Here is a 14,733-nt window from a genome sequence, read left to right as displayed (position 1 = left end):
TGAATGGATGAGTGGATGGATGAATGAAGGAATGAATGAATGATCAAGAAAAAATATAGTTGCACAGGAAGGGGAGACCATGTTACAGGGGACCATGAATTTCTGTCAAGAGGCACTGGGCATGACAGGGCAAGAATGTGGCCCATACTGCTCTCAGTCTAGCATCTCAGGGCTGGAGGAGCTTAGGTGCCATCTAGCCCGGTCTGTGTCATGTAACTCCTCTACAGCATTGCAGGCAGCAGGCCAGGCCCTGCACAGGCACCTCCAGTGAGGGCAGGCTGAGCACACTGCAGCTCTGGCACATTGCTGAAGTGTAGTGGGAAGGCTGTGGGCTGTGGAGTCTGACTGACCTGAGCTCAGACCCCAACTCTGCTATTTGCTAGTTGCATTGCCTTATGCAAGCCACTTAACCTCTCTGAGCCTTGGTTACCTACTTTATACAAGGGGTTCATAATAGTACCTGTTCTCAAAGTTGTTATAAGAACTATAGAGAATATATAAAATAAAACAAAATCCTCCAGCTTATAAAAGGCAACTAATGAATGGTAGCTAATTTTCTTTCTATGACATAATATTAGTTGTATGTGATTAGAGAAGGTTTTAGGGAGAGTTCAAAGAAAGTTCTTTTTCTCTCTTTTATTTTTTATTTTTTCATTTTTTATTATTTGGCTCATTTTCACACCTTGACGAAGTTTCTAAGAAATGGAATTTGGGCTTAAACCTAACCATCTGTCATAATTACAGTGAACCTATCCTGCAACTCATTAACAAGGTCTCATGTGAAGATAATGTACCAGAGTTGTTCAAGATCAAGGGTTACCAAACTTTCCCACAGGGACATGTCCCACTGTTAGTGCTCACAGGTGAGACACTTCCCAGCCCGCAGGGGCCACTGCAGGGATGCAGGAGGCTGCAGAGGCTGGTCTGCAAGAGGTGACCCAGAAACAGTGCTTAGGATAGGGTACACCTATCTCAGTGCTAGTTCTGAAAGTAGGCAGGGGTGCAACAGAGAATCCAAGTTTCTGCCAACATGTGTTCGGGAGCCAGGTTGTTACTGATTGGGTCCTGGGAGGCCCAGGCCCAAATACCAGGAGCCCATCTAACAGGCAAGGCTTCAACTCTGAAGGACAGAGGGAAGGAGGGAGGGACTGTAGCCTCTGGCAGGTAACGGTGGCCACAGCCCCAAATGTTCCCTGGGCCAGCCCTAGGCCTGTGTGTAGGGCCAAAATCGTTCAGAAGTCAGGTCAGGAAGGAGGATTGAACCTAAAGAAGGTGGAGAAGTGAGGAGGAGGGGTGAGGAAGGGATCCAAGAATAGCCTTGTTGCTGGGGTGTGTGGGATGCCGTGAACAGAATCAGGAGAGCCTCAACCTCTTTCCAAAGCCCATTTTCCTCCCAATTTCCACGTCTCAGTGGGGGACTACCACCCCTCAGCCAGAGTCCTGGAGTCTCTCCAGATGCCCCCTTGACCTCACCTCATGAGTTTCCAAGTCCTGCCCATTCTCCCTCTTGACCCAGCACCCTCTTCTCCGCCCCCTGCTTCCCCTACTTCCTAACGGCAGTCTCCTGCCTGGCCTCTTGCCTCCACTCTTCCCTTCTGTCCACCATTCACACTGCTCTCAAAATTCTCTTTCCAAAACTAACCAGGCCACACTCATCCTTGGCTTGAAATCATTTGGCAACCCTTAGTTACAGTGGAGACCGTCCCCTTAACATGGCTGGCAGGTCCTCCATGGCCTGTCTAGCTCTTATGCCCTTCCCCACTAAATGTGAGCCCAGCCACCCACACTGCCTGCAGGTACCCACAGGGCCTTTTCCTACTCACTTGGGTTCCGTAGCACCCAGCATCCTGTTAGGCAGACCATAAGCACTCAGTACATATTTCGTGAATGAATGAATGAATGAATGAATGAATGAATGAATGAATGAATCAGTGAGAATGAATGATGAGGGAATCCAAGAGGAGAAAATAATTTTTGGCAGGGAAAACAAGATGATTTGGTTCTAGGGACATTGAGTCTGTGTTGTTGGTAGGTGTCTTTTTCCATTTTCTGTTGCCTATAAGAGAATATCTGAAACTGGGTAATTTATAAGAAATAAAATGTATTCCTTACAGTTCTGGAGGCTGGGAAGTCCAAGGCCAAGGAGACATATCTGGTGAGGGCCTTTTTGTTGGTGGGGACCCTGCAGAGTCCTGAGGCAGCACAGGGTTTCACATGGCGAGGGGGCCAAATATGCTAGTTCAGGTCTCTTTTCCTCTTCTTATAAAAGCCACCAGTCCCACTCCCATGGCAACTCATCAGTCAATTGCCTATTAATACACTAATCCAGGAATTGGTTAATTCATTCATGACGGCAGAGCCCTCATTACCCAGTCACCTCTTACAGGCCCCACCTTTCAATACTGCCACACTGGGGATGAAGTTTCAATGTAAGTTTTAGAGGGGACAAACATTCGAACCATAACAATGGGGCATCTATGTGGGGACCCCGGCTGCACTGGAAAGGAGAGTCTGAAGCTCAGGGAAGGGTCTCTTAAAAGCCAGTAGTCTCTCTTCACATATGAGCCAGTTCCCCTAGAGAAATACGGAGATCAGGAGATCAAATAACCGGCAAGTGGCTCAGTGTTACCAAATCAGCTTTATCAACTAAGACAGCCTCAGAGCTAGAAGGACATTATAAGGACCTCGTTTGGCCTAATTCTTTCATTTTACAAATGAGAAAACAAATGCTTAGAGCAGGGAAAGGCCTGCCAGCATAAGGCAGTGCTAGCACCAGAGCCCGCGTGTCTCCGTCGCAGTCCAAGCTCTTTCTCCTGCCTCCTGCGGCCTCCTTGTTCCTGGCACTCCTCACTGAGCCCTGAAGGAGGGAGTCATCAGTGAGGGAGACAGTGGGCCTCCTTTCCCACAATGCAGCTTTTTGTGCCCCCAAAGGAGAACAGACCCAATAAAAACTCCAGAAGCCACAGAGCTCATGCATTGATTCTCGTGCACTTAACAAACAGAATAGACCCTCGTGGCCTCCGTCAGCAGCCACATTTTTTAACTCTGTTTTGAACATTGTCAGCCATCTACTCTCCAGCCCTATAACAGATCATAAACAGCTGATTAGAAACCACGAGATGGATTGCAGAGAACAAGAAAACTGACACATTGACTCAAAAAAGCCGCAGATGAGAATCACTTAGGATAAGGACCAATAGCCATTTACACCAGAGCACATGAAGATGCTCCCACACACACACAGCCCAACACAAGTCGTAGTTGTGATCTCCAAATTATGTTCAGTCTGTGTTGCTTACTAACAATCTGCAAATATTTAGACATTTCACGAGGATGTTCATCTAAAGTGATTAAGATTGTTAAAGTTCTGGTACTCCAAGAAGCAAGCCCTCTGCTATTCAAATGGGGGAATTATCCTCAAGGAATCTGGGCAACAAAAGTTCTTCATTATGAAAAAGGGAGGAAGGGAACTGGCATTCATTAATATGCCACAGTATATCAGACAGTGTGCCTAATACATTGTCTCATTTAATTTCACAACTCTTCAACTTTGCACATAGCAGGCACTCAATATTTTTTGACTTCGTGAATGACTGAACGGGTTGGGTTTTTTCAGTCTCATTTTCAAGATTGGGAAAAAGAGCCCTGAAGATTAGAATTGCCGGCCCATGGTCACACAGTGTGGAGCTGGGAGCCTGATCTCTTTCTCCAAGGCACAACTGCTATTGCCACAACCCAACCTGGGTCAACTTTGCAAGAAGGGAGACTTGCACTCTTCCTTATGAAAGAGTGAGGCTAACCCTCCAGCCACCCTTCAGTCAATGCTGCAAGCACTGATGGAGAGCTTGCTGTGTTTGCAGCCCTGTGTCAGGAGCTCTGCTTCCAGGCAGATGATGCTTCATATCACATATGCTTTCTTTGACTAACAGGAATGAATTCAGGGCATGGACGGACATCAAGCCTGTGAAACCAATAAAGGCCAAGCCCCAGTACAAGCCCCCAGATGATAAGATGGTTCATGAGACCAGCTACAGTGCTCAGTTCAAAGGAGAGGCCAACAAGCCAACAGCGGCTGACAATAAGGTCACTGATCGCAGAAGAATACGCAGCCTCTACAGCGAACCCTTCAAGGAACCCCCAAAGGTGAGACAGACCTTGTGGGAACTCATCAGCATAGCCTGGACCGTAAGGGCTAACTGCAGCAGAGCATAGGGTGGGCTGCTGTCAAATCTGGCCCAGCCCCCATGGGCACCTTTAAAATCCCTGCTTCCTCTAAAGCACACTGAGACCCAGGGGCATCTTCAGTAGGAACCTTCGTTAAACTCAAAGGGAATATTAAAGAGAAACATCACCTAAAATAAAGACAGCTTAAAGGCTGGCAGACTTCCAGGGAATTAGCTTCTGATTTTGAGAAATCCAGATAAACAGTGGCAGAAAACCTCACCTGAGCCCTAAATCCCCTTGTCTTAAAATAGATGTGCTTGGGCCCCAGAAGGGCTGGCTCAGTATTGTAGGCCCCCATGCCCGGCTCCCTCCCACCAGACCCTGCCTTGCCGCAACCTTGGCTCCAATCACTGGACCCTTTCTTCCCTCCCTAGTCCCTGAAAAGCACCTGCCTTCTCTCATCTTCTCGGGCTAAACACCATCCACTATGACTTCTCAGTCTGTCACAACACACATATCACATCAGCTATAATATATGTTCCCAGCAATTTGTTACCAAAATGAACAGTTTGGGAAAGTGGACTCAAGGATTTTCCTAAGGTAACATTCCTCCACCTTACATAGGAGTTCGTGATCAGGAGAAGCATGTTGGAGATATAGCTGGTGAAGCAGGAATCATATAAGCCATGCAACCTAGCATCTTCTGATGTCAGGCCCCATGGAATTGTACAAACATCCACTGTCCTCTCTATAATAGCAGAAAATGTCTGAGAACCTAAATAACTCTGGAACCTAATTAGCCTTTTATCTGCTTTTGTCCTAAAGTCTTACACTTAAGTGGAGTTTCCTATTTGGCCCAGGACCAGTTTATGGGTAAGGTAACTAACCGACCCAGTTTGCCTGGGATTCTTCCATTTTAGCACTGAAAGTTCTGTGTTCCAGGAAACCTCTCAGTTCCAGGCAAACCAGGACGATTGGTTCCTTTCCTTACAGGTCAGGAGTGACTGAAAACCGCTGCACCTCAGTGAGTGAATGATCCAGCCTGCAAGGCCCAGCATCAGCTCTGTCCATCCAGAGATGGCGTGGCACCCGGGGCATGGGGTCAGCCCTGGGCAAAAAAGGACGTAGAGAAAGAAGGAGGGAAAATGAGGGAAACTAAATCTAGAGATAGATGAGGGGGGTGGCCTATTGAGGGATCACTTTCAGTGACTCCGAAGTTTCCTGAGAAAGAGCAGGCAAGGCCATCTTCTCCAGATGAAGGGGACAGAGCTAGAGGAGGGAGGCTGGGGAGAGTGGAGTGAGCTTAGAACAGCTGCTCTGGGTAAAATGGTGGGGGAGCCAGGCAGAGAGGAGGAGCAGAGTTCTGGTGGTGGAAAGCCTAGCTGAGACTGGAGACACCCCCCTGCCGAAAGCATCTCAGCGAAGATGCTTCTCCGTATGGGTGAGCCAGCCTAGAGACAGAATGGGAAGCCAGCGGGTGCTGCAGCGACCCACCGCCCCAGAACATCTGCATCTTACATCAACAAAGGTTTATTTCTCATTAATGTCCATTGTGGGTTGGCTGCCGCTCTAATCGTCGTTGCCTCTTCATCTGGGTCTCGGGTGGCAGAGCAGCCTCTCTCTGTGGCAGAGGAAGAGAGAGCACTGGGCAGCACAGGCTGACTCTCGAATCTTCCGCCTGAAGGTGACCCAAGTCACTGCTCACATTTCATTGACTAAAGCAAAATCCTTTGCCTGTGGGTGAGTTGAGCAACGTGATGAGCTGTTAACTTCCTACAGGGAGGGGCTCAAATATTGCCCAACAGTGGTATGGCCCACTGCCTGGGGTGGTTGGTGGAAGGCTGGCAGGACAAGGGAGCCCACGTGGCCAGTGTGTGCTGCCAAAGCGACGGAACAGGGAGTTCAGACGGGAGATGCTGAATGCCCTAATGTCCCTGGGAACACCTTATGCACTGTGCTCCACCTGGGCCAACCTCTGTCATTACCATTATTCCTTAATTAACCATATCTTTTCTCTCTAACTTCTCTCCCACTCCCCACCTTTTTGTGTTTCTGTATTTGCGGTCTGTCTCTCCGTACAGGTGGAGAAACCTAGTGCTCAGAGTTCCAAACCAAAAAAGACCTCAGCGAGCCATAAGCCCACGAGGAAGGCCAAAGACAAGCAGGCGGTGTCAGGCCAGGCTGCCAAGAAAAAGAGCGCGGAGGGCCCGAGTACCACCAAGCCAGACGACAAGGAGCAAAGCAAAGAGATGAACAATAAACTGGCTGAGGCGAAAGAGTAAATTTCCCTGCACTTTCCTTTTACTCTTCTCTCTCTCTCCCTCCCCCTAACTTTTTTTTTTTTAAACCAACAAACCAAAAAAGGCCACAAAATTAATTAGAGGCTTCTCATCTGCCTTGGTCCTCCTGAGTGTTCCAGGAGCTCTTTGGTTTGGCTTCTTTTGATGGAAGAATCCTGCTTCACAGACTGAGTGGCAGGCCTCCTCCTGAGGGCAGCCCCTGGAGCACCAGGAAGCGTTGCCGCTGGCTGTGCCCTCCCCTGGCACTCTGCATGCTGATGAGCAAGGCAGGCAGGTCCGAGAGGCGAAACGAATCTCCCGGCAGTGCTTGGAAGTGTCTGTGGGGTCTCCTCCTCCCAGATCCCCAAGATCTGTGTCACTGGTCGATTTTGAACTTTAGGTACATGTGTTCTTTTCCAAAATTCAGAGAATCGTCACGTGCCACAGAAGCTCAGCCTGGGCTTCAGCAATTGACAAAATTTGAGGAAATATTAAACAAAAACAACAAAAAAAGAAACAACCTTGGCCTTAACGTCAATAAAAGGGAGTTGTGTCTGTTAAGTGGTCTTTTCATAGAATCGTCCATTAGACATGTGTGCCTGTGTTTAGCTTCCTATCAGTGGGCTTTAAATTGTATACAAGTCATAGATATGCCACTGATAACTAAAACTAGATCAGGGCTGGTGAAAAAGGTTAGGTGTTTTAGGTACATTCTAGCTGTCATAGGAAGATCACAGAAATGAGGAGGCTGTTCTCCTCTGATTCCCCTCGGCCGACCACCTGTCCAGTGCTGCTGGTTTCGCAGAGCGACTGGTTGGAGATGTCTGAGGAAGAAAGTTCAAGGTGTAGGGATAGTGTATTTGGAATCTGACTTTCCGTTTCTGAGACCCAAGGGGGCGTAGACATAGTGGCAAGTGTGGCGATGTTTGCTCTCCCTTCCTGAACCCCTCTGGTCTGCTCCTCAGAGAGGGCAGTGGTGCCAGGCCTCAGGTCAGGGAGAATGTCTATGACTTAGCTGCAGACTAGGAGACTGCCCTGCTAACTAATTAGCAAGCAGCTTTGACCTCATTAATATATAAAAGCAGCTCTAAGTATATTCCGTGTCGTGTGTGTGTGTGTGGCCAAAGCCCCCAAGGGTGGCAAGTGCCACCTTCGCTGTGCTAGAGTTGTGTTGTAGGAATTAGTCAGGGAGTTGTTGTGAAAAAAAAAAACCCAGTCTTGTGAGGGAACGCAAAATAGTTACCAGAAAAACAATATTTGCCAATGTGACATGTATATTGCTCAGCACACTCTATATCTCCTGTCCTTAAAATCCTCTTGTCCCCTGCATTCTGACACACTGGGCTGCCATCCGGTGTCAAGCCCCGGCGCAGGCTTGCTCTTCTTTTATAATGAAAGGGGTGAAGAGTGAGGGTCTCACAGTTCCTTACCTCAAAGTCCCTTTAGGTCCTTCTGGTTTGGAGGAAGTGGAGCCTCCACGAACACTCTCTTATTCTGACCATTCAGGCAGCAAAGTCTCTGCTTACATCATTTTGGTTGTCACCTTGGGGCTGAGTGAGAAGTCTTTTGCAAATTAATTCGGCATGTGCTGCATGAGCCATAATTATTAACAGTACAGGAATATCAGAAACGAAGTCGTTGGTCAGGCCCACTGCGACCTTCCTTTCTATCTCAGGGTTTGAAACTGTGAGGAAGGAGGAGTATGAAGGAAGGTAGAAAATGCTGGTGGGTCTCCGTGTTTATGAGTCACAGATTTTGAAAGCTATCAGGAAATGGCTAGAGTGGATCCCGGTACTGATTCCAACTCTTTGCCAGCTAATCTTAACATTTAGCAGAAAGCTCTAGCAACATGATCTTAATCGTATCCAGAGAATTTGCCAATGTATGTTCAGTCTCTCAAGATTTGGCATTAGTCAGACATGTTGATGCTAGCCACAATTTGGATTTCTCCATAGAATAATCATTTATTTTTGCAGATCAAATAAATCAGAGTTTACAATGCACAGGGGATCATTTATTTAGCATTCCCTTGCTAGAAGCCTGTGTGCCAGGCACTGTGCTAGGCGTGGTGGGCAGTATAAAGAAATCTGTCTCCACAGCCACACAACCAGAGGGTGCACATGACTTGATCCCTATGACCAAGTCAAGTTGGTGTTGCCCAAATCGCAATTTGCCATAAGGGTCCCACAGGCTTCCCCACCCCCCACCCCCACTCACTGCCCCAGGGACCAACTTCCTACCCTGCCCACCCAAGGCTTTAGAGGACCTGTAGCATGTCTTTTTCAACCTGTCAGTATCCCCTTCTGCTTAACACACCCACTGAGAAAACCCTGTTTGTAGTTCACTTTGACTCTTGAATGTGTCACTTTACTGGCAAGAGACTTCCTTTGATTTCTACTGTTTACAAATAAAACTCAGCCAGTCTCATTCTATATCCCAAACGTACTGAATGAAACTGATTTTGGTTCCACAAGTAGTGTTTGGGTGTTGCCTTCCTGAAGGTGACCAAGCTTCCAAAGCTTGTCCCACTGGCCTCTGTACATTTCCCTGTGGTTCCCCGTCCTTCCCTGGCGAGGGAGCTGGGACTGAAGCTTTCCCGCTGTTTCCCTGCCTGCAAAAGCAGCCCCGAGAGCTGCGCATTGGCTTCCCTCAGCAATCCGTCCTCTGTCCGTGCTCCCATTCGGTCCACATAGCTTTGCCTCTGTGAGCAGACAGGAAGTGTCTAATTACGATTTTGTGGCCTGGGTTTTGTTGCATACCAGAGATTGTCTATGTAACATGTAGCGCACACCTCTCTTGGTGCTATTTCATTCCTGCTGTAAGAGAATGACAAAAATATTCATGTATAGCCAATTGATTGTGACGTGCTTGTGGTCTGTGCTTGCTCAGAAAAACAAACAAACAAACAGTTTTTCCAATTATAAATAAATGCTAAAGACGAACACCACTTTCTTGATCTTATTTCCTTGGTGAGGCCCACCTGAGTAGGTGAAGGAACGAACCTTTTCCATTTGAGCCATTCTCTGCAAGATGAGCTGTGCCCTGCAGTCTTCCTGGGGCTCTCCATAATGCAGCTTGACTCTTTTAGATTGCCTCTCAGATACTATTGGCAAGCAGTCAGAGCTAAGTTTTGGGAAAGCGAAGATGGACCGGGAGACGCACTGGCCAAAAAGGTAGTGTAACATTTTGATCCAATGTTGCCGGGAAGAGCGACCGCCTGCACTGAGCACCACCTTGCCACGCTGGGAGGCTGGGCTCTGACTCTCTGCCTCCTTCCTGTCAACTGGCAGGACTGTCGTTTCTGGCTTTTTCTCCTCCCAAGGGATGGCAGAGATGCCTTCACTTGCTCAGTTAATCTATGGTCACTGTGGATGTTCCACCCGTAGGGGGCTGGCTTACTGTGGGTTATGGGGGTGACAGTTGTGTGTGTGCCTTATGTGGGGGTGCTGAAACAGCCACCAGACAGGCCACCAAGCAACAACAGATCAGGTAGTTGGGAACTCAGATGAAGGACAGGCTTCTTCCAACTAGGGCTGGGGAGTCGCGGAAGGCTTTGTGGCAGAGGGAGTCCTGGAAAGCAGCTGGGGTGTGGATATGTAAAGGCAAGGCCACTGCAGGGAGCAAGTCTAGAAATGGAAAAGTGGCGGGGCTGGGTGGGAACCTGGAAGCTAGGACCAAGTTTGCCCACTTTGTTATCCTTCTGGTAAAGTGGAAGACAAAAGATTTTATACTCTTCATTTTTCCAACATATGTTGATTGAATACCTATTATGTGCCAGGCACTGTGCTGGGCACTAGGGAAACCAGGATGACTGAGACCCCGCCTCTGATCACAGTGGGGCACGAAGGAGGAGGCCATTCTAGCTGGTTCCATGGATCAGGGAGGACTTCAGCGATGGGTAGGTGTTGACCAGGTGAACAGAGCCGGGGGTGGCCAAGGCATGCCAGATAGAGGGGTCTGCCCAAGCAAAGGTCGGAGGGGGGCCATCAAACACCAGGTGAACTTAAGTTCTGGGGGGTAGCTCCCTTGGGAGGGTCATGGCCCAGGCTGGAGAGTGGCAGAGCTCGATGGTGGAGAGGCCTGGTGCACGTGAGTGGGCGGTTACTAACTGGGATCTCCATTTCCATATGCCCAGATTGTACCCACACCCCTGCATGCTCCCCTGTCATGCTTCTCTTGCTTGCTTATGCGTCAGGTGACACCACAGATCCTCTCTTGCTCTAAGCTAGGAGCCCTAGGGTGGACTTTTATTGCTGGACCTGATTGCTGAGTTTTGGGGGAGGCAGGGGTAGAAATCAATCAAGGGTGGTATAAATGAAAAGCCATATGTATTTGTTTTCCAGATGAATAGAAAACATCCCACCCACCTGTCTACTTTTGTATGAGGCAGAAAACACAAAAGCTGCTCAAGAAATAAAACAAATACATAAAAGCATATTATTAAGCTCTCTTTTGATGCGTTAAGGGAGAGAGACAAAACGGGGATTGAGAGAGGTGGTTAAGAAAGACAGGCGAGAAGTGGAGAGGTAGAAATAGTGGCACAGAGAGAAAAAGACACGGGAAAGCACACATATGAAGACACCTAGAGTAACCTAAGAGAGTGCGAGAAGGTGAGACACACTCAGAGTCAGAGAAAGGACAAGCGTTGGGCAATGGAGGAGGCAGGAAGGCGGGGGCCTTGCCAGCTTTGTCAGTGCTGCCCACATGCTCAGGGCTCCCCCAGAGGCTCTTCCGCCTGTGGTTCCCACCATGCTCCCCTCTGCTGCCCAGAGCCCCAGGAGGCAAATCTATAACCCATCACTCACATTGCCTCCCTGAAACAGCAAACAAACAAAATTCAAACCAGCCCCCTATGTTCAAAATAGGTCATTGTTGCTAAGTTAGCTATAAATGTATTTCAGTTCTTCCTTAGAGTTTGTGTGTTATTCGTGAAATTCTTCCCTCTTTTGTTTCACTAGGGTTTAAGAATTTAAAACCCGCTTCTCATAGATTTGAGGGGCGTCAAGTCCCATTTCACAAAGGCTACGAACTCCTTTAGTGTGTCATTGTGGTTTAAGGCTCCTTTTACTGCTAAAATGTCTCAAAGCAGTTCACATTTTCAGGACCATAGGTACAGAAGTTTCTCTCAGGATGTAACCTGTGGACCATCTGCGTTAAAGCAAAGCTCCACCCCTAGCACCACCTGAGACCAGCAGGGCTAGGAAAGTGGCTAGGGCAGCCAAGGCCACTGAAACAGGAAAGACAGCTATTTCAAACAAAGAGAGCCCAAACTCCACTCTCACAGAACCAGGCATGTGTTTCAACCCCCACTTCCACCCCACTGCCATTTGATGTATATATCCTCATAACACCTAGACCATCCTAGAATTCTTACAACAGGGAGAACTAGAATTAACACCATTGTGTATTGTGTTATTCACCCTATGAATACTGGTTAACATGGACAGTGCACTTAGGCGTTTACAAGGTTTGTGAGGGAAATCAGTGCTGCCGTGCAACGCTGTGTCTCTCACTAACCTCCTGGAGCATTAGTGTCCTCCTCTGAAAATGGGGACACTAATACCCCCCTCAGAGGAGCAGAGTGAGGATGAAATGACATGAGGGCTGTAGGGAACCCCTGGAGGACACTAAACATGTCACTTCACGCCCTTCCCCTCCCTTTAGAGTACTTGAAAGTACTTGTCCACTTTCTGACAGATACATACTTAGCTGTTAGTAATACACAAAGTTGATTGAGGCAAACATTCTTAAGAAGATTGCTTTTAAAGAATTACAGCTATTGAATTACCTTGAGTCCACAGACCTAAATGGTAATATTCTAACAATTTATATGTATGCGTTGCTTACGAAGCATTTCTTTCTGTGCCATTCCACTAAACCCTCCCAATGTTATGGGGCAGGTGTTGGCCCCATGTAACAGAGGAGAAAGGGAAGCTCAAAGAGGAGGGGGCACCTGCCAGCTTGGTCAGGCTTGGAAGATGGAGGAAGCCCTGGAATCCAGGCTTCCAGCTCCATAGCCTGCTGTCTATCCCTCTCACCTGAAGGAGGCTCAGCTGGCCTGAAAAGAATCAGGTTTCAGACAAGTGGGACCCCCAATAAAAACTAAGCCCATATCCCACAGTGCCACACTCTGGCTGGGCCATTCCAGGTCCCCCAGCAAGCTTGCCTAGTACCCTCTTTAAATCTTGGGACCCGGATACATACTGAGGGAAAATAAGAATGGGGTCACATCTATATACATCTGGCTCAGACGTCCTGGCTGTACTGACCAATTATCACAGCCAATACACAGTTTTTCTCCTTCTGGTACTAGCTTGCCTGGGTGACTGCAATGTAGGTTACTAAATGCAGAATGGTCCAGCAGATTCTTCATTCACAAGAAATATACTCAGTCCTGGAGGTAGCAAGATAAAACTGGTATCCATTATTATCTGCAGTATATGAGTATTGGATCTGAGACTGCCATTTTGAGCATTTTATTTCAGCCAGTGGAATTGAGCTTAAATTTCTGTCCCTTGTCCTCGTGTAATGGGCCTCAGTTACTTGTTAACCTGGCATTGTATATAGTGATCTCGACAGATGGCCCCAGAACTCTTATCTGGGGCCAAGAGAGCTTCAGATGCTGAGATTTAAAAGTTACTGCCACTGCTTGCTACTGGTTTAAGCTGCTAGAGGGATCTTTATGCAAATCTGACCATGTCACCCCGTGCTTTAAACCATCCGTGGGCTCCTCGTGGCGCAGAAGCTTCTTGTTCCCTCGGTGCACCATGCTGCTTCTCACCTCCATGCCTTTACCCTCGCTGCCCACCTGCCTGGAATGCCCTTCTCCTGCTTCTCCACCTGGCTAACTCATCCTTCAAGACTCCGCTCAGGGGACAGCTCCAGGAAGCCTTTCCCGCATCTCCCAAGCTGGGTAAGCTGCTCCCTGTGTGTCTTCATGATGGAACTTGCCACATGTACTGTGTCATCCGCTCATGTGTGTATCCCCTTTACTAGACTGTGCTCCCCCAAGGCAAGGGCCAGGTCTCTCTGTTCACCTTTGTAGCCCTAGCTTCTGGCCCAAAGCCTACCATAGAGAGTGTCTTGTAAAGTGCTCATTGAATGAAGAATGAGTTAGTGAATGAATGATAAGGTTCACTATCTGCCTCCACATTCACCATGGTGCTTCCACAAGGCTCTTCTCTGACTAATAACTGTCTCTGCTCCCATGAAAGGGGCAGTTTTGTGAGAGGTCACAGCAACTGCAGACCAGAGAGCAGTCAATGGTTGGTTTTATACTGGCTGGCCTCTGTTCAGGCCTGCATACCTCTGTACTTTAGACAGCCACTTTTTCTAAACAGTCTTGATTGCATAAAATCATGGGCCCTTGGTTACAGGGTAATCTAAGAGGTTGGCCAATCTCACTCCCTGCTCAGTTCAGGGCTCCTAACTCTAGGGTGACAGGACCCTCCCCACCATCACACATTTCACAGGCATGTCTAATTCCAAGTAAGGATTATAACCACCAGGCCTGGTTCTAAATCCAAGCTCTACTATTTACTAGCTGTGTGACCTTAACTGAGTCTCTTAATTTCTTTAAGCCTCCAATAGACAACAATAATACAAATATCCATCACTCTTCGAATATATTTGGTTCCCAAATTCAGGAAGTAAGAATTTGGCCAGCAAGGGATAATTTTATTTATTTCAACCTGTTTGTTTCCAGAGTTCAGAATAGCAGGTGGCAAGAGCTCTGAAAGCAAGGGATACCTGATTCCCAGGCCTGCGGTGAGGGCCCCATGGGGAGGCATGCAAAAGTCCTCTGCAAACTGGAATGTGCAGTGCCCTCGCCAATAGCTCATGTTATGGGTAGTTTTGCTGACCACAGCTTCCCAGTTAATTACTGCCCCTGGTCCCCAACAGTATGGCAGCTGGAGCTACACAAGGTGAATCCACTCCTTCTGCCACACAATGGCCTGAGATTAAGGCCATCTAGTGTTGGCTCTTGCTGCCTCTTCCTGTCCCCCAGTCTTTCATCTGGCCCTTGCTCTCTAAGCACACCCTATAAATCAGCTGGTGCAGATCCATCTCTGCAATTCCACATTCATTTGGAGTGATCCCCTCTGGACACAGGAAACCAATTTTGATTAATTGCTCAAGATCCGATCCTTTGCTTTAGATGGGGGTTGGGGGAAGACAATGATGATTTGCAAGTTCCCAGGAGCATAGTGTTAGACAAGAATTGAGCGCTGCCTTGGTCCAACACTTTACATTTTAAAAAGGGTCATTAGCAGAATTATTAGATTCCTGG

At 47.9% G+C, this 14,733-nt stretch overlaps 1 protein-coding gene across 1 annotated transcript in view; it reads left to right on the top strand.

Annotated features, from left to right (window-relative positions):
• MAP6 (microtubule associated protein 6) overlaps window positions 1–14,733 on the top strand; it is a 78,372-nt gene that overhangs the window by 53,188 nt on the left and 10,451 nt on the right. The window contains exons 2-3 of the mRNA XM_032166957.2: window positions 3,930–4,143; window positions 6,246–6,442. Of these exons, the coding sequence (XP_032022848.1) occupies window positions 3,930–4,143; window positions 6,246–6,442 (411 nt within the window). The remainder of the gene's footprint in view (window positions 1–3,929; window positions 4,144–6,245; window positions 6,443–14,733) is intronic.

Source organism: Hylobates moloch, unplaced genomic scaffold, assembly GCF_009828535.3.
Source record: "Hylobates moloch isolate HMO894 unplaced genomic scaffold, HMol_V3 SCAFFOLD_11, whole genome shotgun sequence".
Lineage (NCBI taxonomy): Eukaryota > Metazoa > Chordata > Mammalia > Primates > Hylobatidae > Hylobates > Hylobates moloch.
Note: the sequence above shows the minus strand (reverse complement) of the source record. Positions and strands in the feature narration are given on the sequence as shown.